Here is a 26959-nt window from a genome sequence, read left to right as displayed (position 1 = left end):
TCAGTGGCACGATCTTGGCTCACTGCAACCACCGTCTCCTGGGTTCAAGTGATTCTCCTATCTCAGCTTCTGGAGTAGCTGGGATTACAGGCACCTGCCATCATGCCCGGCTATTTTTTGTATTTTAGTAGTGAAGGGGTTTCACCATATTGGCCAGGTTGGTCTTGAACTCCTGACCTCAGGTGATCCGCCCACCTCAGCCTCCCAAAGTGCTGGGATTACAGACATAAGCCACAATGCCCAGCCTCACTTTCTTACTCTAACAACAGGGCTATAATCTCAAAACCGTTGAGACTTCCAATTTCCTGACTAGCAGGGCTTCATGATCCAGTGCCTATGACTACAGAGGAGTATGGCACTGATAAGCAGTGGTCCTCAACTCTGGCTGCATTCTAATATTACAGATACTACCCCTGACATACTGAATATGGGAATGGCACATGGGTTTCTGTACTTATTGAAAGCTCCAAAGGTGGTTCTACTGCACAGCCAAGAGAATAAAAGAATAAAAAACATATGCTTTGGAGTTAGACCAGATTTTCTCTTTTAGAGAGTCAAATCATGGCTCTGTAATTTATTAACTGTATAACTTTGGGTTAGTTTCTAATTTTTCTAAGCCTCAACCCTCATCTATAAAATAGAGATGATGCCATTGACCCTGCATGATCAATGTGGGGACTAAGTGAGAATATTTTCCTCTGGATTATGAGGAAAGCCTAGCAAATAGTTTGTGATCACTACATATTGCAGTATTTAGAGCTGTCAAAGTAAAGTATCCTTAGAATGAAAAAGAATCTAAGATTTAGCTTGAGAAAACAATCTGATTAGTTTTACAATTTACATGTAAAACTAATCCATTTATTGACCGGCTATGATCAATTTACTGAGCCTCCTGATTATATGGTTGACTCACACTTCAGAGTCCTGATGAATATTTATTTATAGTAACATTTTGGAAAGTTACTGAAACTCAGATCAGCAATTGACCATAAAAACTCCTAGAAAGAGATGAAGTAATATTAATCATTCTGAAGCATGAACATTAAATACAAAACAATGATATAACATTCTTTCTTTGCTCTGTGTATATGAACAGATACAATGCACTTGAAATTTGCTCAAATACTGGTTAATGGGACCATCTCAGCTCTCCATGAAATATAGGTAAACATATACATACAGTATTTAAAATGATGTTCTAATATGGCTCCTGAGACATGGTCTGTGAATTGTTGAGTTTCTTTTAAACTTTGAGATCAATTTATTTAATTTAAAAAGGACAATATGAACTTCCACTGCTAGAAATGACATACTAACTAGTATTGGATTTACTCTACCCTAAACAATTAAAAAGGCAGACAAAATACATGAGGCAGCTGTTTGTAAGCACTGTACAACCATCAGCACAAGACAGTGATCTTAAAAGGAGTGATATATATGAATAGGTAGTCTTTGTGAGCAGAGGAGACAGAGATCATCAGAGTTTGGCCTGCTGAGGTGGCTAGAATTTGGAGGAAAGAATATTACAGAGGAGGAAGCAATGTGGGATGAAACAGAGGGCAGAAATTTGTATGGGGATTACCCCTTGGGTCTTTGGCCAAGCCCCAGGTTGTGTATGTACAAGGTGAGACTCATAAATGTAATACTCATAAAGTATAAAATAAAATTACTAGATATACAAAAAAGCAGAGAATGACCCATAATCAAGAAAAAAAAGGAATCAACAGAAACAAATGGCGAGGTGATCCACTTGTTAAAATTAGCAGACAAGAACTTATGAACAACTGTTTATATATATATGTATATGTGTATGTGTACACATATGTGTGTATATGTATATGTATGTGTGTGGGTGTGTATATATATGTTCAAGGATTTAAAGAAAAATGTGAGAACATCTGGTAGAGAAATGGGAAGTAAAAAAGAACCAAATGGAACTCCTGGAATTGAAAGTACGACATCTAAAATGAAATATATACTGAATGGGCTTAAAAGCAGACTAAACACTGCCAAAAATGGGGTCAATGAATTTGAAGACAAATCAAAGACATTAAGCAAACTGAAGGAGAAAAGGTATTACAAAAAACTAAACAGAACTTCAGCGGTGTGTGGGATAATATCAAGCAGTCTAAAATGCATGCAACTCAGCCGAGCATGGTGGCTCATGCCTGTAATCCCAGCACTTTGGGAGGTTGAGGCGGGTGGATTACATGAGTTTAGGAGTTTGAAACCAGCCTGGCCAACATGTAGGGTGAAACCTCGTCTCTACTAAAAATACAAGAAAAAAAAATTGCTGGGCATGGTGGTACATGCCTGTTATCCCAGTTACTTGGGAGTCTTAGGTGGGAGGATCACCTGAACCCAGGAGGCAGAGGTTGCAGTAAGCTGGTATCATGCCACTACACTTCAGCCTGGGTAACAAAGCGAGACTCCATCATAAATAAATAAATAAATAAATAAATAAATAAATAAAGTCTATAACTCGAGTCCTAGAAGGATAAAAAAAGAATTTTAAAATTTGAATAATACTTGATCTGAATAAATGCTGAAATTTCCTCAAATTTGGTGAAAAGCATCAACCCACAAATCTAAGAACCTCAGAGAACCCTAAGCAGGATTAAAAAAAATAAATAAATTTAAAAAAAAGGCACATCTTAGTCAAATTGATAAAGATTAAAGATAAAGGGAAAATCTTAAAAGCATCTAGAGAAAAAATACACACTAATAAAAGAGAACAAAAGAAAGATGGCTGACCTAGAAACAATGGAAGCCAGAAGATAGTTGAAACTGCATCTTGAACATGCTGAATGAATGCCCTCAACCCATCAGACCACATTTCTATATCTGGCAAAAATAGCCTTCAAAAATGAAGATGAAATAAAGATACTTTCAGATAAACAAGTTGAAAAATTCACACTAGAAGACCTGCACTTCAAGAAATGCTAAAGGAAGTTCTTCAGGCTGAAGGGAAATGATAATCAAAGTAGGAATTTTAATCTATAGGAAGGATTCAAGTTTCCTTTATAACAGGGATATGAAAACTTTTTCTTTTTCTTGAGACAGAGTTACTCTGATGTCCACGCTGGAGTGCAGTGGCACGATCTTGGCTCATTGCAACCTTTGCTTCCCGGGTTCAAGTGATTCTCCTGCCTCAGCTTCCTGAGTAGCTGGGATTACAGGTGTCTGCCACTGAGCTCAGCTAATTATTTTTTATGTGTGTGTGTGTTTAGTAGAGATGGGGTTTCACCATGTTGGTCAGGCTGGTCTCAAACTCCTGATCTCAGACGATCTGCCCGCCTCAGCCTCCCAAAGTGCTGAGATTACAGGTGTGAGCCACCACACCCAGCTGAAAACTTCTTAAAGGGCCAGATAGTAAGTGTTTCAGGCTTGTGGGCCTTACTAAATTCAGCTGTTCTAGCAAAAAAGCAGTCATAGGCAATATATAAACAAATGAGTATGTCTATGTTTCAGTAAAACTTTATTTATTAAAACAAGTGGCCACCTGGTAGTTTGCTGATGTCTGTTTTATAAGATAGCTAAGAAAAAAATTTAATTACAATTTTAATATCAAGACTGATAATTTGTTAAGATTTTTAAATTTTGATAACTTAGATTTCTGCCTGAGAGTGCTTTTAGAAAAATAATCTCTACCAAAAATATAAATGATTAACTACAATGCTTCCTTAAAACATAATCCTTTTTTTTTTTTTTTGACAGGGTCTTGTTCTGTTGCCTAGACTGAAGTACAGTGGTACAGTGACATGATTATAGCGCACTGTATCCTTGGATTCCTGGCCTCAAGCCGTCTTCTCACTTTGGCCTCCCAAACTGTAGGGATTACAGGTGTGAGCCACAGTACCTGGCCTTAAAACATAATCTTCCTATCTTTTTTCCTCCTCTCACATATCACTATAATTACTTCCCTTTAATTTTACTTTTTTTCTTTGAGACAAGGTCATATTCTGTTGACCAGGCTGGAATGCAATGGCGCCATCACAGCTTACTGCAGCGTAAATTCCCTGTGCTCAAGTGATTCTCTCACCTCAGCCTCCAAAGTAGCTGGGACTACAGGCATGTGCCACCATGCATAGCTAATTTTGGTATTTTTTTCTGTCTCATATTATGTTGTCTAGACTGATCTCAAACTCCTGGAACCAAGTGATCCTCCTACCTCAGCCTCCCAAAGTGCTGGGATTACAGGCATGAGCCTGGCCTCTCTTTAATTGTTTTTTAAAGACGTACAGCAGTTTTAAGTTCAAAACAAAACTGACAGGAAGGGAAAAACATCCCATATACCTACTGCTCCCATACATGGATAGCCTCCTTGATTATTAACACCCCCTACCAGAGTGGTACGTTTGTTAAAACTGATGAACCTACACTGGCACAATCTAATTACCCAAGGTCCCTAGTTTACATTAGAGCTCACTGTTGGTGTTGCACATTCTATGGGTTTGGACAAATGTATAATGACATGTCTCCCCGTTATAGTATCAGAGCATTTCACCTCCCTAAAAATCTTCTGTGCTCTGCCTATTCATCTCTCTCTCTCTCTCATCCCCTTGTAACTACTAATTTTTTAATTGCATTTTAGTGTCTCCACAATTTTTTCTATTCCAGAATGTCTATAGTTGCTATCATATAGTATGTAGCCTTTTCAGATTGGCTTCTTTTATTTAGTAATATGCATTTAATTTTTTCCAAGTCTTCTTTGTTTTTTGACACAGGGTCTTACTCCATCACCCAGGCTGGAGTGCATGGCACAGTCACAGCTCACTGCAGCCTCAACTTCCCAGGATTAGGTAATTCTTCCACTTCAGCCCCTCCTGGGTAGCTGAAATTACAGTCACACACCACCACGCTCAGCTAATTTTTGTATTCTCTGTAGAGATGGGGTTTCGCTGTATTGCGAAGGCTGATCTTCAACTGCTGGGCTCAAGCAATCTGTCCACTTTGGCCTCCCAATGTTCTGGGATTGCAGGCATGAACCACCACACCTGGCTTTCTCCAAGCCTTTTCATGTCTTAGTATTTCATTTACTTTCAGTGCTAAATAATATTCCATTGTCCAGAGGTACCACAGTTTATCCACTGACCTACTAAAGATCATCTTGGTTGTTTTCAAGTTTTGGCAATTACGAATAAAGCTTCTATAAACATTTATGTGCAGGCTACTGTATGGATATAAGTTTTTAACTCTTTTCAATAGATACCAGAGTAGAATTTCAGGATCATATGGTCAAACTATGTTTAGTTTTGAAGATAGCTGCCAAACTGTCTTTCCAAGTGACCGACCATTTTGCATTCTCACAAAACTTGGCCATTCTAATAGGCCAAAATCTACTGTAGTGGTATCTCATTGTTGTTTTAATTTGCATTTCCCTGATGACACATGATGTGGAGCATCTTTTCATATATTTATTTGCCATTTTTATGCCTTCTTTGGTGAGGTGTCTGTTTAGGTCTTTGGTCCATTTTTTATCAAGTTGTTTTCTTTTTTTTCTTTTTTTAGAGACAGGATCTCGTTCTGTTGCCCAGGCTGTAATGCAGTGGTGTAATCATGGCTCACTGCAACCTCTGCCTCCTGGGTTCAAGCGACTCTCATGCCTTAGCCTCCTCAGTAGCTGGTATTACAGGTGTGCACCACCACACCAGCTAATTTTTGTATTTTCAGTAGAGACAGGGCCTCACCATGTTGGCCAGGCTGGTCTCAAACTCCTGGCCTCAAATGATCTGCCCGCCTCGGCCTCCCAAAGTACTGGGATTACAGGCGTGAGCCGCTATGCCTGGCCTGCCTCTCTATATAAACTTTGGAATTAGTTTGTCAATATCCACAAAATAACTTGCTGGACTTTTGACTTGGATCACATCATTCTATAAATCACACTCTGAGGAACTGACATTTTGACAATACTGAGTCTTCCTTCCTATCCATGAATCTGAAATCTCTCTCCATTTATTTAATTCTTCTTTGAGTTCATTCCTTAGAGTTCTATAGCTTTTCTTATATAGACCTTTACATATTTTATTAAATTTATACCTAAATAACTGAATTTTGAAAGTATTAACATAAATGGTATTATGTCTTTAATTCCAAATTCTACTTGTTGACTGCTGTTATATAGGAAAGTGATTAACTTTTATATATTAACCTTATGTCCTGCAACCCTTCTGTAATCACTTACTAGTTCCAGGAGTGTTTTTGTCAGTTCTTTTGGGTTTTCTACATAGAAGATAATAATGACATCTGTGAACAAAGAAAGTTTTACTTCTTGCTTCTTCTTTCCAATGTGTTTAACTTTTATTTCCCTTTCTTGCCTTATTATGCCAGCTAAGACTTCTAGTATAATATCAAAAAGGAGTAGTAAGAAGGCACATCCTTGCCTTGTTCATGATCTTAGCAAGAAAACTTCTAGTTTATCATCAGTAAGTATGGTATTAGTTGTACATTTTTGTGTAGATATTCTGTATCAAGTTGAGAAAGACTCCCTGTATTCCTAGTTAACTGTATTTTTTACATGAATGAGTTTTGGATTTTGCCAAATGCTTTTACTACATTATAAAAATCATTGATATAATCATGTGATTTTTCTTTTTTAGTCTGCTGATATGATGAATCACATTACTTGATTTATTATTATTAAACCAGATTTGCATATCTGGGATAAATCCCACTTGGCTGTGATATACTTTTTTCTTTTTTAGGGGGGTGGGTGGACAGGGTCTTGCTGTCACCTAGGCAATGGTGTGATCTCACTGCAGCCTCAACCTCCTGGGCTCAACCAATCCTCCCAACTAAGCCTCCTGAGTAGCTGGGACCACAGGCATGTGCCACCAAACCTGGCTAGTTTTTGCATTTCTTTGTAGAGATTTGTTTTCGTCATGTTGCTCAGGTTAGTCTTGAACTCCTGAGCTCAAGCAATCTGCCCATCTTAGCCTCCCAAAGTCCTGGGATTACAGGCATGAGCCACTATGCCCAGACAATAATTTTTTTTTTTTTTTTTTTTTGAGACAGTCTCCCTCTATTTCCAGGCTGGAGTACAGTGGTGTGATCTAGGCTCACTGCAACCTCTGACTCCTTGGTTCAAGTGATTCTCCTGCCTCAGCCTCCCGAATAGCTGGGATTATAGGCACGTGCCACCAGGCTCAGTTTATTTTTGTATTTTTTTTTTTTAGTAGAGATGGAGTTTCACTGTGTTGGCCAGGATAGGCTCGATCTCCTTACCTTGCGATCTGCCTGCCTTGGTGTCCCAAAGTGCTGGGATTACAGGCGTGAGCCACAGCGCCTGGCCAAATTCTTTTATACATTGTTGGATTCAATTTGCTAATATTTCATTGAGAATTTTTATATCTAAGATGCAAAAAATTTTCTATCATCTAAGATCATAAGGCATTGGTCTGCAGTAGTGACTTTCTTTGGTTTTGGTACTGACATAGCGATGGCATCATAGAATGAATTAGGAAGTATTCCCTCTGCTTGTATATTCTGAAAGAGACTGTAGATAATTGGTATAATTTCTTTTTTAATGTTTGGTAGAATTTGCCAGCAAACCCATCTATGCCTGGTGCTTCCTCCTTTGGAGGGTTATCATTGATTAAATTTATTTAACAGATATAAATCTACTCAGATTATCTTCTTGTAGAGTTGGCAGATTGTGTCTTTCAAGGAATTGGTATAGTTCATGTAGGTTATCAAATTGGTAGGTATAGAGCTGTTCATAGTATTCCTTTATTTTCCTTATAATGTCCCTGGAATCTGTAGTGATAATCCTCTTTCATTTCTGACAGAAGTAATCTGTGTCCTCTCTCTTTTTCTCTTAGCCTTGCTAGAGGCTTATGCATTTTTGTCAAAATTATGCATATTGTCAAAGAACCAGCTATTGGTTTCATTGATTTTCTCTACCGATTTCCTGGTTTTAATTTTATTGACTTCTGTTCTAATTTTATTATGTCTTTTCTGCTGCTTACTTTGGATTTAATTTGCAGTTTTTTTGAGACAGAGTTTCACAATTTGTTGCCCAGGCTGGATTGCAGTGGTGTGATCTCAGCTCACTGCAACCTCTGTCTCCCAGGTTCAAGCATTTCTCCTGTCTTAGCCTCTCCAGTAGCTGGGATTATAGGCGCCCGCCACCACACCCAGCTAATTTTTGTATTTTTAGTAGAGACAGGGTTTCACCATGTTGGCCAGGCTGGTCTCAAACTCCTGACCTCAGGTGATCCACCCACCTCAGCCTCCCAAAGTGCTGGGATTACAATGTGAGCCACCGCACCCAGCCTAATTTGCCTTTTTTTTTTTTTTTTCCAGTTTTCTAAGGTGGAAACTTAAATTATCGATTTTAGACCTTTCTTCTTTTCTTTTCTTTTTTTTTTTTTTGAGACAGAGTCTCCCTCTGTTGCCAGGAGCCAGGCTGGAGCACAGTAGTGCAATCTCGGCTCATTGCAACCTCCACCTCCCGGGTTCAAGCAATTCTTCTGCCTCAGCCTCCCAAGAAGCTGGGACTACAGGTGCGCGCCACCACGCCCAACTAATTTTTGTATTTTTTAGTAGAGACAGGGTTTCACCATGTTGGCCAGGATGGTCTCGATCTCCTGACCTCATGATCTGCCCTCCTCGGACTCCCAAAGTGCTGGGATTACAGGCGCGAGCCACCGTGCCTGGCTGACCTTTCTTCTTTTCTAATATTTGCATTCACTGCTATACATTTCCCTCTAAGCATGACTTTCACTGGATCCTATAAATTTTGATAATGTTTTCATTTTCATTTAGTTCAAAAAATTTTTAAATTTCTCCTGAGATTTCTTCTTTGATCCATACATTATTCAGAAGTAGTTGTTTAATCTCCACATATTTTGGAATTTTCCAGTTATCTTTCTATTATTTTATTTTATTTTTGGCTGAGTACAGAAGACTTTACTGATGGAACATGACAAGGTGGGGCTCTCTAGGGCCCTCCCATTCTTCAGAGGATATGGCATGAAAACTGTGGTAGAGTGGAGATTCTTGGTATGGCAGCGGATAGAGTGTGGTAGGAACTCCTCAGCAGCTGAGAGCCTCTCTTTTTCTCTCATGCTGTCACTCAGGCTGGTGGTCCAGAGGGCTGTTACTCATTGGAGGCCATATGGACCATGAGGTACATTACCCCATTGCTATAGCCAGTCATTGTCATACTAAGAAATTACCTTGAAAAAGTGGTTGGTGAGGGCAATGCTAGCTCCAGAATTGAAGGTGGAAGAGTGTCACCATTAAAGTCACAGGGGACAACTTGGTGTTCAGTGTAGCCCAGTGTGCCCTTGAAAGGACTTTCCAATGCCTGCTTCACTGTCTTCTTGACGTCATCATATTTGGCAGGTTATCCAGACAAAAGGTCAGGTCCATAATCAACACCCAGGTGATAGGGATGAGGAAGGCCATGCCAGTGATCTCCCCATTCAGCTTGGGGATGTCCTTGCTCACTGCCTTGGAAGTGCAGTAGATGCAGGAGTAATGTTCTAGAGAGCCCCACAACCATCACGTCACAATTTCCTAGAAGAGCCATCCATAGGTCTCCTGGGTGGCAGTGATGGCATGGACTGTGGTCATGAATCCCTCCATGATGCTAGAGTTGTCATGGATGATCTTGGTCAGAGATTTTTTTTTTTTTTTTTTTTGCATGTAAAGTCTTTAGTATATTTATTTGTATAAAGAGTAAACAAAGTGCATATAGAGTGGCCATAGGTTTGACACAGATAGAGACCTTGATGATGTAGGCTACTGAACAAATTTAAATGGCAAGTTTATTGTTGCCATTGAATCTTTAATTTTTTAGGGCTCAACAGGTGAAAAGTAACATCATCAAACAAATATTAGACAGCATAACAAAAAGATTTTCAGGCTCTTGGTCATAAAGATCTTAATGAGTCTTTATGTCACAATGAACATTGATCTTTAAGTCACAGTGAATCAGTGACTAAACATTTTTGATTACCCAAATACCTCCAAGCAAATGGAAAACTGTTTTTAGTGGATCTTGAAGTCCATAGCCTCTAGTCCGGGTCTTTTCTTTCAAGTGTTGCACCATAGGGTGATGATGGTAAAAATAGGGATCAACCCTTGTAGGTAGGTGGTAAGTATGGAAACACTCTCAGAACAGTGCAGTGTATGTGGTATTCTGACTGGTTGCATACAGCATTCAAAACCAGTTGCTGGCGCAGGAGGGAATGCTGATAACTCTAAGGTTGCTTTCGTACTTCTCATGGTTCACACCCATCACAGACAGGGGATCAGAGGGAACAGAGATGATGACTCTTTGGCTCCCACTTCTAAGTGAGTCCCAGCCATAACCAAGGTAGTGAAGACACCAGTTGACTCCACAACACAATCAGTACCAGTATCACCCCATTTGATTTTGGTGGGATCTTGCTCCTGGAAGATGGTGATAGGATTTCTACTGACGACAAACCTCTGATTCTCAGCCTTGATAGTGCCATGGAACTTGGCATTAGTGGAATCATACTGGAACATGCAGACCATGTAGTTGAAGTCAGTGAAGTAGTCACTGATGACAATATCCATTTTGACAGAGTTAAAAGCAGCCCAGGTGACCAGATGCCTAGAACAGCCAAATCTGTTTACTACAACCTTCACTTTCATCATGTCTCAGGGACATGGCTAGTGCTGCATGAGATGTAGTCCTTTATCTCATAGAAGGAGCAGAAAGCCTATCTTTCTGCTATTGATTTTCAGTTTAATTCCACTGAGTTCTGAGTGTAGACATTATGTGACTAATATTTTTTTTTTTTTTTTTTTTTTTTTTGAGACAGAGTCTCGCTCTTGTTACCCAGGCTGGAGTGCAATGGCGCGATCTCGGCTCACCGCAACCTCCGCCTCCTGGGTTCAGGCAATTCTCCTGCCTCAGCTTCCTGAGTAGCTGGGATTACAGGCACGCGCCACCGTGCCCAGCTAATTTTTTTGTATTAATAGAGACGGGGTTTCACAATGTTGACCGGGATGGTCTCGATCTCTCGACCTCGTGATCCACCCGCCTCGGCCTCCCAAAGTGCTGGGATTACAGGCTTGAGCCACCGCGCCCGGCCGTGACTAATATTTTTTAAAATGTGTTTATGTCAGGCCTTCAAGTGAAAATGGATAAGAAGCAGACACATTAAGGAGGAAAGAGACATACAATGAACAGAAATAGCCAGAAAAGAAGAAGAAAAAAAAGGCAAACAGCCTCTCTTTAACATTTTTAAAGAATTATTTTTTTGAGGCCAGCACGGTGGCTCACGCCTGTAATCCTAGCACTTGGAAGGCCGAGGTGGGCGGATCGGTGGATCACCAGATCAGGAGATCGAGCCATCCCAGCCAACATGGTAAAACCCCGTCTCTACTAAAAATGCAAAAATTAGCTGGGCATGGTGGTGCATGCCTGCAGTCCCAGCTACTCAGGAGGCTGAGGCAGGAGAATTGCTTGAACCTGGGAGGTGGAGGTTGCAGTGAGCCAAGATCATGCCACAGCACTCCAGCCTGGGCAACAGAGCAAGACTGAATCTCAAAATAAATAAATAAATTTTTAAAAATCACTTGACTACTTCACTGCCTTACAAACAAAGCTTGGTAATTCTGATTCTTCATTTTCAAATTCATGTTACTGCGTTTGTCCTTACCTTTATTTTAGGGGAATACGCTATGAATTGGAAACCCATAAGAATTTCAGAAAACAACAAAACTATATAAAGGAAAGGACCAACACTTCATTTATTAGATCTAAACATTTAGCAATTTCAGTCACGTACAAATAGCTATAATTATAGAAGTAATTACTGAGATTGAGAAGAAATAAAACCAGCCAAAAGCAACAGAAGCATGCTGTTAATTTCTGATTTTTCTAGCATAATCAATTGGAGTCAGCAGGGAGAAGCACCATTAATAGCCAAGAAACATAGATATGGCAAGAAAAACAAAGAAGAGACATGAAGGGGAAAAAATGAAGGAAGTTAAGATAGCAGCAAGTGGGATCAGGACTTCAAGTGAAAATGGATAAGAAGCAGACAATTAAGGAGGAAATAGATATACAATGAACAGAAGTGGCCAGAAAAGAAGAATAAAAAAATGTAAACTATCCTAAACTGTGGGATAATTCACTAAAAGGAAAAGCCAAGCCCTCAAAACTAAATAACTCTTATTAGGGTATTACTATGCCTTATTAAAGCGTACCAACAACACAGGAATCTGGGCACATTTGGTAGAAAAGAAAAGAGCCGACTCCCAGCCACAGCCTCCCGCGCGCCTCGCTCAACTCCAACATGGCAAAAATCTCCAGCCCTACAGAGACTGAGCGGTGCATTGAGTCCCTGATTGCTGTTTTCCAGAAGTATGCTGGAAAAGATGGTTATAACTACTCTCTCTCCAAGACGGAGTTCCTGAGCTTCATGAATACAGAACTGGCTGCCTTCACAAAGAACCAGAAGGACCCTGGTGTCCTTGACCGCATGATGAAGAAACTGGACATCAACAGTGATGGGCAGCTAGATTTCTCAGAATTTCTTAATCTGATTAGTGGCCTAGCTATGGCTTGCCATGACTCCTTCCTCAAGGCTGTCCCTTCCCAGAAGCGGACCTGAGGACCCCTTAGGCCTGGCCTTCAAATCCACCCCAATTCCTTCCAGCCTTTCTGTCATCATCTCCACAGCCCACACATTACCCCTTGAGCCCAGCACACCAGCCACCTCATAAGGGCCCCACCTGCAGATAGTAATAAAACAATGTCACTTTTTTAAAACATGAAAAAAAAAAAAAAAAAAGAAAAAAAGAAAAGAGCCATGCAAACTTTTAGTAAATATAAATGACTCTACATAGCACAACTGTCATAAGCAAAAACTCTGAGTCATGAAGAAAAGATTCAAATATAACTGATTCTTATCAAGGCAAAAACAAGTATTTCATATATCTTAGCAAAAAATTTTATAAAAGTGCATTCAAAAAAGCCCTGGCAATTAATGGTTATTTAATTAACTAGAAATATCAATCATCTAGATATCTGTGACTTTTCCAAGTGTTACCCAAAAAGATAATCGGGTAACATGAAAAGTATTATCATCTTTTTAGTTGAATTCTCTCAGAATTTTTACTTACCAGGGGGAAGATCATCAACTTTTGCTAGGTCATTCTCTTCTATTCCAGGCATCCCTGCATCACCACCTCTTTTGATTTGTTCTGCCCAAGTAACAAAAAGAGAGAACTGTATAATTTTTCTTACATAATTTGAAAATGTTTTGAAGGAATGTAACAATCAGTTTCTAAAAGCAATAGGCTACATCAACTGAACATCTTTATATCTTGCTTTGGACACAGCTTTAACTCTAAAATAACTTATTCTTTTTTCTCTTCTACCAAAGGATCCAAATTTGAAACAATGCAGACACCGAATCATGTGTGAATTAAAATCAAACAATTTTATGATTGAAAATATTTACTTCAAAATAGGAAGAAAAAGTCAATATCCTATTAATACAAAACAAAATAATAATAATACCTTTCCCATGTGGAATATGATTGCTTGAGGGTTCTTCATTCTTATCTGCAACATTCTCAGCTACTTTTGGAATATTTTTAGATACTACTTGATCGTTTATACCCAATTCTTTTCCATCATTTGATTGAACCTTATGGGTCTCTTGCTGTTAGATAAAGATTTGATAACAGTAAGTATTTTTCAATGCAAACTGTTAAACCACTGACACAACTATTAATTAAATGTTCTCAAACAGTTCTTTTTGTAAAACATATACCATGGGTTCAAATAATGAACAATTGGAGATGTGGGATATATTATTTTCTGTGAAGTTTTTATACCTGATAAAAAGTCAAAGAATAACACTACTGAAAGTCTCTAGTTACAGTAAATGAATAGTTTGGTAGCCAGAGGTGTGTGATTCTGGTAGGCTATGCTGAGGTGTGTGATTCTGCAAGACAGTTTGCTGAGCAATGTAGGTTGCCTTGATGGCCTACAATTGGGCATTATCCTGGGTGCTATGGGCAGAGTGGGTTCTCTGTAAGCATATGTGGAAATTAAGCAGGATGGCAGAAAGGAGGAAACTGGCAGACAGGTGCTTCTTCAAGAGCAAGGGTAAAAAACAGGCAATTTTATTCCTAAGTGTGCTGGCCACCAAAGCACAGAAAGTAATGGCAAGACAATAAACAGGTGAGTGCTTCCTCCAATCTGTTCCTAACCTAGCATCTTCTTGGAAATGTGAATCTTCAAGTATATGGTTAGGCCTAACTCAATTCTCTCGGTGGACCAGTATTGAGTTTGCCTCGATGGAAAATTGGGAGCAGCAAGAAGTCAAGTACACATGCTTGGGATGCCACATATAGATCCCTCTAGTCAATATTTAATGCATCTATAAATGCTTTGTAAACTCTAAAGCAGTATGAAATGTAATTATTAGTAATGTTACAAAAATAGTACAAAAAGTCTATATGGAATCTGGAAAAACAAAAGTCAAATCTTCAGAGTGTGTCACAATAAAGGAGAAAGGTACTCTGACAATCAGGTATAGGTATTCCAGTGCCCTGGCAGATAAAATCAACAACAAATATTTGCATCATGCTTCATAGTTTCCAAATTGCTTTCATATCTATGCTTTAGTAGCCATAAAGTAGACAGTTCTGAGAAAAACGAAATAAAACTGAGGCTTTAAAAAGTTAAGTAGTTTGTCCAAAGTCACAAAGCTAGAGACTTGTGAAGAAGGAATTCTAACAGCAGTCTTTTTGACTCCAAATCCCACATTTTCTGGCAAGTTGGTAAGCTGTAATCAATTCTGATAGCTTAATCATAGACTAATGAAATGATAAACTGAAATTTTTGAACATATCAATATGAATGCCAAGGGTGAGAAAATCCATGAGGCACAAGCTGAGCAGCCAGCTTGAATCTCTGTGCATCTTCACTATAATGCTATCTCATATAAGGCTATTGCTATAGTTACTCTTCACTCTTTTGCAGATGTGGATGAAACAAATATTGAACAAAATTAAAAGTCAACAAGCTACTGTTCAAAAATACTTTTCCACTAGAAATAGTTAACAAAAATGTTGTCCCTTTAACTCATTATTGATAGTACCTTTTTACGAATGGACAATATTAATATTAATAAAATAAGATGCCTTTCTAGATGTAATATTTGTGATTTGGTTAGGGGGTTTCCTGATTGTTGTTTTTTTTGAGACGGAGTTTCGCTCTTGTTACCCAGGCTGGAGTGCAATGGCGCGATCTTGGCTCACCACAACCTCTGCCTCCTGGGTTCAGGCAATTCTCCTGCCTCAGCCTCCCGAGTAGCTGGGATTACAGGCACGCATCACCATGCCCAGCTAATTTTTTTTTGTATTGGTAGAAACGGGGTTTCACCATGTTGACCAGGATGGTCTTGATCTCTTGACCTCGTGATCCACCTGCCTCGGCCTCCCAAAGTGCTGGGATTACAGGCTTGAGCCACCGCACCCGGCCCCTCCTGATTGTTTTTTAAATAAACTTCTTATTCTGAAACAATTTTAGATTTACAGAAAATTTAAAATCCTGTTAACGTACCATCCATAATTACCATGGTACATTTACAAAACTAAACAAATAACATCAGTACATTATTAATACCTAAACTCCAGATTTATTTAGATTTCACCAGTTTTTTTACTAAGTCCTTTTCTGTTCCAGGACCCAATTCAGAAAACTACACTGCATTTATTTATTTATTTATTTTATTTTTTTATTTTTGAGACAGAGTCTAATTCTGTTGCCCAGGTTGGAGTGCAGTGGCATGGTCTCAGCTCACTGCAACTTCCGCCTCCCAGGTTTAAGCGATTCTCTTGCCTCAGTCTCCCGAATAGCTGGGATTACAGGTGGCTGCCATCATACTGGCTACTTTTTTTATTTTCAGTAGAGACAGGGTTTCCATATGTTAGTTGGGCTCCTGACCTCGTGATCCAACCCCCTCGGCCTCCCAAAGTGCTGGGATTACAGGTGTGAGCCACTGCTCCTGGCTATTATACTGCATTTAAGTCCTCAAGTCTCCTTAGCCTTCTTTGGGCTGAGAATATCTCTGCCCTTATAGCATAAAAGCAGTAAACAAGCATGGCTGTTTCTCAATAAAATTTTATTTATGAACATCAAAATATAAATTTCTTATAATTTTCCCATGTACTAAGATAATTTTCTTTGTTTTTTTCAACCATTTAAAAATGTGAAAACCATTTTTGGCTTTTTTTTTTCAGACAGAGTCTCACTCTGTCACCCAGGCTGGAGTGCAGTGGTGCAATCTCAGCTCACTGCAACCTCTGCCTCCCAGGTTCAAGCCATTCTCCTGCCTTAGCCCCCTAGTAGCTGGGATTACAGGCGTGTGCCACCACGCCCAGCTAATGTTTGTATTTTTAGTAGAGATGGGGTTTACCATGTTGGTTAGGATGGTCTTGAACTCCTGACTTCGTGATCTGCCTTGGTCTCCCAAAGTGCTGGGATTACAGGCGTAAGCCACTACACCCAGCCTTTGGGCTCTAAACAGTACAAAAACAGGGAGCGAGCTGAATTCAGCCTGTGGGCTACAGTTTGCTGACTCCTTTTCCAGAGTCATTTGTATGATAGACATGTGCTTGGTTAATTAATTCAAAAATTAATAAACAAACAATCAAAAAGATAAATAAAGCCCTGAATACAAATTATGCTTATTTCATATAGCTAACGTTGGATGTGTCTCTATGAAAACTCAAATTGCACAGAACCAACTTGCTACAGTAGTTAAAGAGCAGGAAATGAAGGATGGGGAGGAGAATTAGATAGCTGGTCTAGAGAGTAAGGGCTGATGTGCTACCCAGAAAGAAGAAGTTCTCTGGGTACCTTAATTCCTGCCATGCCTTGTTCCATTTAGGGTAGGATACTGGCAAGGAAGAATTGGAGAGGCATTAGCTAATTAATAACATAAAAAATAGCCTAGTATAGAAGAACAGAAAGAATTACAATGGCTCGGAAAAAAAGGGGAAGTTCTCATCTGCCTTCCTTAAGAGAATAGAAGTGAGCAAACTTATCCCATCATTTATATACTATGCTTATAATGACACAATTGCAATAGCAAACCTCTCTTCCCCTTCCTTTTGTATTCTAACATCTTCTTTTAACCCTCCAGTGTCTCAATAATACCTTTTGGTTGCCCTCAATGCCTCTACTATGGTAGCTCACTCAGGCTTGCTTTCTTCCACCAATCCATCCTCACACCTCTTCAAAGTAGACTGCAGATAGGCAGCAGCTATTTCACTTTGTAGATTTTAAAAATGCAATAGACAAAGAAATGACATCCTCTATATCCTACTGCAAAATTGTGAAAAAGCTAAGAATGAAAACCTGATATCCTTAACTTCTAGTTCTTTAGTAGAGATGCTACCAAAAAGCAAAACAAATACTTTTCACTTTTAAGTCTTTCTTTCCTTTAAATCACAAGAGTACATACAAAGCATGCCTAGTCAGGTAAGACTACAGGGTATAAAAAATGAATCATATCCTAATAACTAGTAATCTTCAGACAATTTCTTCTGTTGCTAAAAGAATCTTCATAATACCTATTAATTCAAAATGAATAAATTAATAAAAGAATTTACCACCCCCCCAAAAAAAAAGTATGAATCAATTTGGTTATAGTGGCTAGTGTCTCAATTCTGTGTTTTAGGACAGGGTGTCAGAATAACAGAAACTGATAATAAAGGAAAAAGTATCTCATTTTTTTTCTATTTCTCAAACGTATAAAAAAGGAAGTAGTTGATTTTCAGTAAAATGCTGCCCACTTTACAATCTGAGAAATATATTAACAACAATTTTTTTTTAAAAAAAAGATATTTTGGCTCAAAATTAGTTTTAGATTTTTTTTTTTTTTTTTTTTTTTTTTTTTTTTTAGACGGAGTCTCACTCTGTTGCCCAGGCTGAAGTGCAGTGGTGCAATCTTGGCTCACTGCAACCTCCGCTTCCTGGGCTCAAACAGTTCTCCTGCCTCAGCCTCCTGAGTAGCTGAGATTACAGATACCACAGGCCTGGCTATTTTTTGTATTTTTAGTAGAGATGGGGTTTCCCCATGTTGACCAGGCTGGTCTTGAACTCCTGACCTCTGCCCGCCTTGGCCTCCCAAAGTGCTGAGAATTCAGGTGTGAGCCACTGCACCTGGCCAGTTTTAAGAATTAAGATTATACTTTTTGCAACTGTTTAATATACTCAGAAATAAAGCCGTTGTAAATCACTTTTGGAATCAGGCTGGCTGGAAAACTTCTAACTTTTGTGGCAAATTACAATTTTGATTTCTAAATTAACATGACTTATAAAAGAGATGTCTGGATTTAAGAACACTTAAAAAATTTACCTTTTGTTCCTGTAAAAACTGGTCTGCTAACTTTTTAATATTTTCTTCATGCTGTGCTCTCAATTCCTTGATCTGCTGTCCACACTGAAAACTAAATTACAAAGTCACTCTTTTAGATTACATTATCTTGAATTGTATTCTCAAAGTTGTCCAGAAGTTAACACATACATTAAGAAAGATAAAACATTCAGTCAGCAGGGGAGAGTGGGTTGGAAAAAACAAAGAGCATACAAATAGCTCACAATCAAAACTTAAACACTTGAACTTATAGGAGACAGATAATACTGATAAAGCTAATTGCGAAAACAAATTACAAAGATAAAAACAGTTATTTTCCTATTATTTCCATAAATTGCATCTATAAAAAACACTATCAAAACCAACTTCAATTATGGAAGAGAAAAATACTATAGAAGAGAAAACTGAGACCAATTTATAGTAAGAGATGAGGAAAGCTAGAATTATGAGAGTTAATAAGGAGTGGTAGCAGATGATTCATCCAATAGTACTTTAAACACTGTAATAAAAGACTAAACCATAGAATACTAGAAATGAAAGAAACTAATAAAGAAGATAGACTGGTGCCATAAAGAGAAAGTGAATAGAAGTAAAACAGATAAAGATGGTGACTTTCTGCTGACCAAGTAGTCAAAGGATACACATAGACCAATCATGCAAAAGAAACAGTTAACAAATATATAGAAAAATGTTAAATCTCACCATTATAAAATGCAAAATAAACTTCCTTTATGTGGCTGGGCACAGTGGCTCATGCCCATAATCCCAGCACTTTGGGAGGCCAAGGCAGGCAGATCACTGGAGGCCAGGAGTTCGAGATCAGCCTAGCAAACACAACAAAACCCTGTCTCTACTAAAGATACAAAAAATTGGCCAGGCATGGTGGCACATGCCTGTGGTCCCAGCTACTCAGGATGCTGAGGCATGAGAATTGCTTAAACCCAGGAGGCAGAGGTTGCAGTGAGCTGAGATTGTGCCACTGCACTCCAGCCTAGGCAACAGAGACAGACTCAGTCTCAAAAAAAAGAAAAAACAAAACAACCCACCAACTTCCTGTATGTGTATATATATATAATAGTATCTTATTCCTATACTAGCAAAATTAAATTAGAATTAAAACCAAATTCTAGGGTCATGGGGAAATATCTGCATTATAAATGAGTATAATAATTTTAGAAAGCAATCTTTCATCTATGCTGTAAAAGCAACAAAATTGGTAAAGCATTCTTTCTGAGGAATTCTATGTTTGAGAAAATATGCTACTGAAATAACATAAGGGGAGGGGAAATATTTATTTATTTATTTATTTAGAGACAAGGTTTCATTCTGTTGCCCAGACTGGAGTGCAGGCATGATTATGGCTCACTGAAGCCTCAACCTCCCAGGCTCAAGTGATCCTCCCACCTCAGCCTCCCGAGTAGCTGGGACCACAGGTATGTGTCAGCACACCCAGCTAGTTTTGGGAAATATTTTTTGCAAGGAAATTTTTATAGCTGTGATAGTCTTTTTTTTTTTTTTTAAGAGACAAGGTCTCACCCTGTCACCCAGGCTAGAGTGCTGTGGCATCATCATGGCTCACTGCAGCCTCAATCTCCTGGGCCCAAGCAATCCTCCCACCTCAGCCTCCTAAGTAGCTAGAGTGCAGGCATGTGCCACCATGCCCAGCTAATTTTTAAAAAATTTTTTGTAGAGACAGAGGTCTCACTATGTTGCTTAGGCTGGTCTTTAACTCCTGGGCTCAACTGATTCTCCGATCTCAGCCTTCCAAAGTGCTGGGATTATATGTGTGAAACACCATACCTAAAATCTTAAAGTGAGAAAAGGAAAACTCCTATTGTGGTCCCACAATTGAAGAGACTAAAGAAGTTCTGGTACATTAATATGCTAGAATAATATATTACCTCTGCATATGTAAGAAGTCAGAAATGAACAAAAATGCTTTAAAATATGGCAAATCTTTCTAATTTTTGGTGTATAGATCTAAAGAATATCTTTTACCATAAAATTGATTAAAAATATAATAAATTTTTTAAGGAGTGATAGCTAGAAAGGCCCCTAAGAAGTTTCCCAACCTCATCACCAAGTGTAGAGGTATCAGCAAGAGGGTTGACATACAGAGCAGGAAGAGCAGCCAGCATTCAGTCCCTCAGCTCTTCTGGGAACATCTCCCAGTGCTAGCTTCATCTTCTGCATGCCCGTCAAAAAGAATCACAAATCTTCTTTCTATCTTTGCCACATCAAATTTGATAAAACTCAAGAACTTGTATTTTCTGTTTCACATGAATTCTACAACATATACAAACTCAACATGCCCTGTAAGAGATATTTTCATGCTGTTTAATTTATCAAAATAAAAGAGTCTGGATTTCAAAGAGCTATAGAAGGATAACAGAAAAGAAATTAAAAAGACCTAAGAAAATGAAAGAAGAGAAGAAAAGGAAAACAAAAATCAGAGAGGAAGAAATGAACTGCGTCCCAAAGTTGGACAAATATTTTAGATTAATAAACATATGTTGCACGTAACATCTTACCTTTCATATTCTAACCTCTTCACAAGGTAAGTATTGTTCTTCCTATAGTCCTGAAGCTGGTCTTCTTGTCGAAGAAACTCCTGACGAAGTTCAGCAAGTTGCTCTATCCACACGAGGTAAGAACCAAAGGAATCAAGTTCACTCATTATAATGCTTCCTATTGAGAAGCTCTGGGATGTCTTTTAAATTACACATAATTCTCAATTTCTTTACTAACACTCCCAGGAAATTAAGTTATGTAACTAATACCACATTTAATAGCCTTTTGTAACACATTCATGGTCAATAAAATTTATTCATTTATTTATTTGAGACAGTGTCTTGCTCTGTCCTTCAGGTTGGAGTGCAGTGGTGCAATCTTGGCTCACTGCAATCTCCACCTCCTGAACTCAAGTGATCCTCTCACCTCAGCCTTCCAGGTAGCTGGGACTACAGGTGCACAATACCTGTAGCTGGAGCTAATTTTTGTATTTTTATTAGAGACAGGGTTTAGCCAGGTTGCCCAGCCTGGTCTTGAACTTGTGGGCTCAAGCAATCCAGCCACCTCGGCCTCCCAAAGTGCTGGGATTACAGGGATAAGCCACCATGTCCGACCAGTAACATTTATTTTTAAAACAATATAGCTTCAGTGGCTTTCACACCAACCTGAAATAGTCTTCAAATTATACACTGTTTCACTTTATGTAGACACATGCTAAGTTGTGGAGACAATACAAAAAGCTACCTATCTCTTCAAACCTATCTGCTTTATTAAAGTAGGAAAAAAAGTCAAAGATATGCTTTGACTAAAAAAAAGTTTTAGATATGCTTACTATGGGTATAAATTTTAAGTTTTTTCCCTTATTTTAAATCATATTTGACTAACAACTCAGGTGCCAATCGCTTTAGATATATATTTCTAGTTTGGCTATGGATGGTAGCTCCACATATCCCAAAATTCTATTTTCAAAGTTCATAATTTCTGGACTAGGACTGAAATATTTTAGTGGAAATGATTAATATGAAATTTCAAACTGGATAGTAAATTATAACCTGGCCAAACACTTGTTTGTAAATGTTTAATCCATCACCAGCCACACATGTTCTACATTTCATTCCCTCATGGCCTATAAACAAAAGAAATGCAGGAGAAAAATAGTAAATGTTAATTTCTTAGATGGAGTTGAACTTCCATTTGAAGAAATAAAATGATAATAATAATAAATAAATAAATAAATAAGAATTTCTTGGCTAGGTGATTTTAAAAACAGCTAACAGCCTAAGCAGTTAAGCAAAAGTAGTATTAAAATAATTTTTATAAATAAAAACAGGGGTCTATACTGTATAAGCAACAGTATTAAGATTAAAATATAATATCTCGCTATAATGTACCAATACTATAACAACCACTTTTCAGAGAAGGCTTATAGAATTCGTATTACTCTAAAAATACTTGGGAGATATACTATATACAGAGCCACTTTCCTGAGTGGGAAGAGAGATGTAGATATATACATGTATTTATAGAGATGAGGTCTTACTATTTTGCCCAGGCTGGTCTCAAACTCTTGAGCTCAAGCAATCCTTCTGCTTCAATTTCCCAAAGTGCTGGGATTACAGGCGTTGAGCCACCATGCCCAGCTGTTTTTAAAAAGCAAATGTTGGGGCCAGGTGTGGTGGCTCATGCCTGTAATCTCACCACTCTGGGGAGCAGAGGCAGGCGGATCACCTGAGGTCAGGAGTTGGAGACCATCTGGCCAACATGGTATAACTGTGTCTCTATGAAAAATACAAAAATTAACTGGGCATGGTGGCCTGTGCCTATAATCTCACCTACTCAGGAGGCTGAGGCAGGATAATCACTTGAACCCAAGAGGAGGAGTTTACAGTGGGCTGAGATTGCACCACTGCACTCCAAAACCAAAAACAAAACAAAACAAAACAAAAAACAGATGTTGGCCAGGCATGGTGGCTCACGCCTGTAATCCCAGCACTTTGAGAGGCCAAGGATGGTGGATTACATGAGACCAGGAGTTCGATACCAGCCTGGCCAACAAAACAAAACTCCATCTCTACTAAAAATACAAAAATTAGCCAGGTGTGGTGGCACATGCCTGTAATCCCAGCTACTTGGGAGACTGAGGCAGAAGAATCACTTGAATCCAGGAGGAAGAGGTCGCAGTGAGCCAAGATCATGCCACTGCACTCCAGCTTGGGCGATAAAAAGATTTTTCTCAAAAAAAAAGAAAAAAGAAAAAATATATATAAATTTTAAAAAATAAAAAGCATATGTTTTTAAACAGCAGATGTAAACATATAATTGAATCCACGCAAAAAAAAAAAAAAAAAAAGACTAGAATAAAAATATATCGGGTCAGGCGCGGTGGCTCAGGTCTGTAATCCCAGCACTTCGGGAGGCTGAGACCGGTGAATCACCTGAGGTCAGGAGTTCAAAACCAGCCTGAGAAACATGGTGAAATCCCATCTCTACTAAAAATACAAAAAAGAGCTGGGTACTGTGGTGCATGCCTGTAATCCCAGCTACTCAGAAGGCTGAGGCAGGGGAATCACCTGAGCCCAGGAGCGGGAGGTTGCAGTGAGCAGAGATTGCGCCATTGCACTCCAGCCTGGGCAACAGAGGGAGACTCTATCTCAAAAAAACCAAAAACAAACATATATATATATATATATATATATATATATATATCAAAGTGCTATCAGTGATTGTGTTTGATGGTAAGATTTTGAATATTTTTTTTTCTATACTTTCTAAAAGTTTTTAAATTACACTTTAAGTTCTGGGGTACATGTGCAGAACGTGCAGGTTTGTTACATAGGTATACAGTGCCATGGTGGTTTGCTGCATCCATCACCCCGTCATCTACACCGGGTATTTCTCCTAATGCTATTCCTTCCCCTAGCCCCCCACCACCCTGCTATCCCTCTCCTAGCCCCCAACCCCCTGACAGACCCCAGTGTGTGATGTTCCCCTCCCTGTGCCCATGTGTTCTTATTGTTCAGCATACACTTATGAGTGAGGACATGAGGTGTTTTGTTTTCTGTTCTTGTTACTCTCTAAATGTTATTGTGGAATTATAACTGTGGCAATAATGAAGAACAAAAATTTAAGTCACATAAACATCTGACGAGACACATAATGTTTAACAATATGCATAACTATTGGATAATATAATAAGTATGAAAAAATAAATTATTCACAAAAAATATTTGCAGTGAATCATTACCTTGGCATATTCAAGCCATATTTTAAATTTTTCTCTTTTTGTTTTTTTCTGAGATGGGGTCTCGCTCCATAGCCAGGCTGGAGTGCAGTGGCTCAATCTCAGCTCACTGCAATCTCCACCTCCCAGGTTCAAGCAATTCTCCTGCCTCAGCCTCCCGAGTAGCTGGGACTACAGGTGCGCACCACCACGCCCAGCTAATTTTTTTTTCTTTTTGAGACAGAGTCTTACTCTATTGCCCAGGCTGGAGTGCAGTGGTGTGATCTTGACTCACTGCAATCTCTGATTCCCGGGTTCAAGCAATTCTCCTGCCTCAGCCTCCCAAGTAGCTGGGACTACAGGCGTGTGCCACCACACCCAGCTAATTTTCGTATCTTTAGTAGAGACAGGGTTTCACCATATTGGCCAGGCTGGTCTCAAACTCTTTTTTGATCTTGTGATCTGCCCGCCTCGGCCTCCCATAGTGCTGGGATTACAGGTGTGAGTCACTGTGCCTGGCCTAATTTTTGCATTTTTAGTAGAGACAGCTTTTCACCATGTTAGCCAGGATGGTATCAATCTCTTGACTTTGTGATCCACCTGCCTCAGTCTCCCAAACTGCTGGGATTACAGGCATAAGCCACACCCTGACTTTTTTTCTTTTTTTTTTTTGAGACAGAGTCTAGCTCTGTCAACCAGGCTGGAGTACAATGGTATGATCTCAGCTCACTGCAACCTCCACCTCCCAGGTTCAAGCGATTCTCCTGCCTCAGCCTCCCAAGTAGGTGGGATTACAGGTGCCTGCCACCACTCCCAGCTAATTTTTGTAGTTTTAGTAGAGACGAGGGTTTCACTGTGTTGGCCAGACTGGTCTTGAACTCCTAACCTCAGGTGATCCGCCCATCTCAGCCTCCCAAAGTGCTGGAATTTCACGTGTGAGCCACGGTACCCGGCCAAATTTCTCTTTTTATATTAATTCTTCAATATGTAAACATGGTTGATTTACCCCACTCCATCTCAAATAAAAGGGATGAATCTGTGGTGGCCAGGTAACCATAAACAACCTTTTCAGCTTATTGCCTGATCTCTGTCCTCATCTCCTAAGATATAGCAGTCCAGAGGTACCAGAAACCCTGGCCCCAGCTATGAATGCTGATTCTACAGCGACAATGAGATCACAGTAGGAAACAGTGGCAAAAAGCCTTGTAGCTCAGGGACTGAACTAGCTAGTTCAGTAAACCTGTGCTCAGGCTGGACAGGTTCTAGAATTGAAAGCTAAATCTAAAAACTACAATTAAAAAACAAACAAAACTTAACTATGAGGAAGAGATTTTAATTGGTGATCTTTAGGACACATTCTCCTCAGGAAAAAGGGAACAGAAAAATTACAGTCCCTTCTGATTCAGGCTATGCTGTAAAATACCTGAAATAGCTTCAGAACGAACCTGATGCTTAGTATAACTTTAAGATTTCAGATGGCTTCTCTGCCTCCCCACAAAACTTCCCGTTGACAATATTTGAAATTCATTTATCAGGAAATAAAATTTTCCTTTGTAATTAAAGACAGACTTAAAATACAATTGACAAAGAAAAATAAAACATTAATATAAATGAGTTTTAGTCCATGTAAAATAAGATTTTTTTCCTGTTTGAATACAGAGAAAGATCATAAAGCAGAGAGGTAATTGGTGATTTCCAGTAGGTCAAAACACAGATCTGCAAGGGGAAAATTAAGCAGATCAGAAAGAAAAACAAAGGAGAAAGAGAATCAGGAAAACTAACTAATGGCTTAATACCTGGGTGATGAAATAATCTGTATAACGAACCCCTATGTTACACATTTAGCTATGTAACAAACCTGCATATCCTGCACATATACCCCTGAACTTAAAAGTTAAAAAAAAAAAATTTTACTTTTGATTGATTGGCATGTGTTTTCTTTATATGAACCTAGAGATATTCTGTCTAGTGTGACTGTTCCAGGTCACCACAGCAGAACTCTTAGAGTAAGTTAATACAAGTCAGGTTAATTATACAGGATGCTCCATTTCTGAAAGCAACACCAGTTATGTTATAGAACGACATGGCTTAATTTAACTTCAAAAGATTAGGGATAGGTAAGAAATGGGTTGCCTGGGATCAGCTTTAAAAAAAAATTACTTCTAGAAAACTTTGACTTTGAATTTTCTTTTAGTAACAGGCATAAAAGCAAGGTAAACTAATCAAAATAAATCTGATATGTCAATTTATTATCTCGAGGGTTAGAAAAACCAACTTTCATTTATTTCCAAGAAAATATAAACCATCTCAAGTGTCTTAGTGTCTATTAATTCTACTATATCAGATATTAATTTCAAAGAAAACTTGCTTATGAAAGGCAAATTGTCAAGAAGTTTGTTTCAGTAGAAATCATTCCAAAGTTGCAAAAGTCACATTATGGAAATTCAATTTTAAGAGTCCAGGCTTCAAAACCAAAAGTTGTTCAGCTATACATACAAATCAAGATCTTTTTCTCTGCTGAAGAGTATCATCATATACAATTTCAAAATATCTCAAGATCTACTTCAACACATACGGTACCATAAAGATTTTTAATCAGTAACACAGGTTGTCATTTTTGTTGATATATACTAACAGAAGCCACATCACAGGTCCTTTGTTTTTTTAAACGGAGTGTCTCTCTTGTTGCCCAGGCGTGCAATGGCACAATCCTAGCTCACTGCAACCTCCACCTCCCAGATTCAAGTGATTCTCCTGCCTCAGCCTCCCGAGTAGCTGGGATTACAGGCATGCGCCACCACACCCGGTTAATTTTGTATTTTTAGCAGAAACTGAGTTTCTC

At 38.8% G+C, this 26959-nt stretch overlaps 2 protein-coding genes and 1 pseudogene across 7 annotated transcripts in view; 1 reads left to right on the top strand and 2 right to left on the bottom strand.

The window, feature by feature from the left end:
• GOLM2 (golgi membrane protein 2) overlaps positions 1-26959 on the bottom strand; it is a 126503-nt gene that overhangs the window by 57466 nt on the left and 42078 nt on the right. For all 6 annotated transcript variants that reach the window (XM_012442279.2, XM_012442280.2, XM_064366000.1 and 3 more), the window contains 4 exons: positions 20918-21020; positions 18369-18459; positions 13511-13655; positions 13111-13191 (listed from right to left, as the gene is read on the bottom strand). In XM_012442279.2, the coding sequence (XP_012297702.1) occupies positions 13111-13191; positions 13511-13655; positions 18369-18459; positions 20918-21020 (420 nt within the window). The remainder of the gene's footprint in view (positions 1-13110; positions 13192-13510; positions 13656-18368; positions 18460-20917; positions 21021-26959) is intronic.
• LOC105710046 (glyceraldehyde-3-phosphate dehydrogenase-like) lies at positions 2968-11341 on the bottom strand (annotated as a pseudogene).
• Positions 12254-12761, top strand: LOC105710045 (protein S100-A11-like). The gene has a single exon (XM_064366003.1). It carries the CDS (start codon positions 12282-12284, stop codon positions 12597-12599), a length of 318 nt encoding a protein of 105 aa, XP_064222073.1. The 5' UTR covers positions 12254-12281; the 3' UTR covers positions 12600-12761.

The sequence above is a fragment of the Aotus nancymaae genome, unplaced genomic scaffold, assembly GCF_030222135.1.
Source record: "Aotus nancymaae isolate 86718 unplaced genomic scaffold, 86718_ANA_hifiasm-v0.15.2.pri h1tg000062l, whole genome shotgun sequence".
Taxonomy (NCBI): domain Eukaryota; kingdom Metazoa; phylum Chordata; class Mammalia; order Primates; family Aotidae; genus Aotus; species Aotus nancymaae.
Note: the sequence above shows the minus strand (reverse complement) of the source record. Positions and strands in the feature narration are given on the sequence as shown.

Coding starts and splice junctions, on each gene's coding strand:
- LOC105710045 (XM_064366003.1), top strand. CDS start 12,282: ATGGCAAAAATCTCCAGCCCTACAGAGACTGAGCGGTGCATTGAGTCC.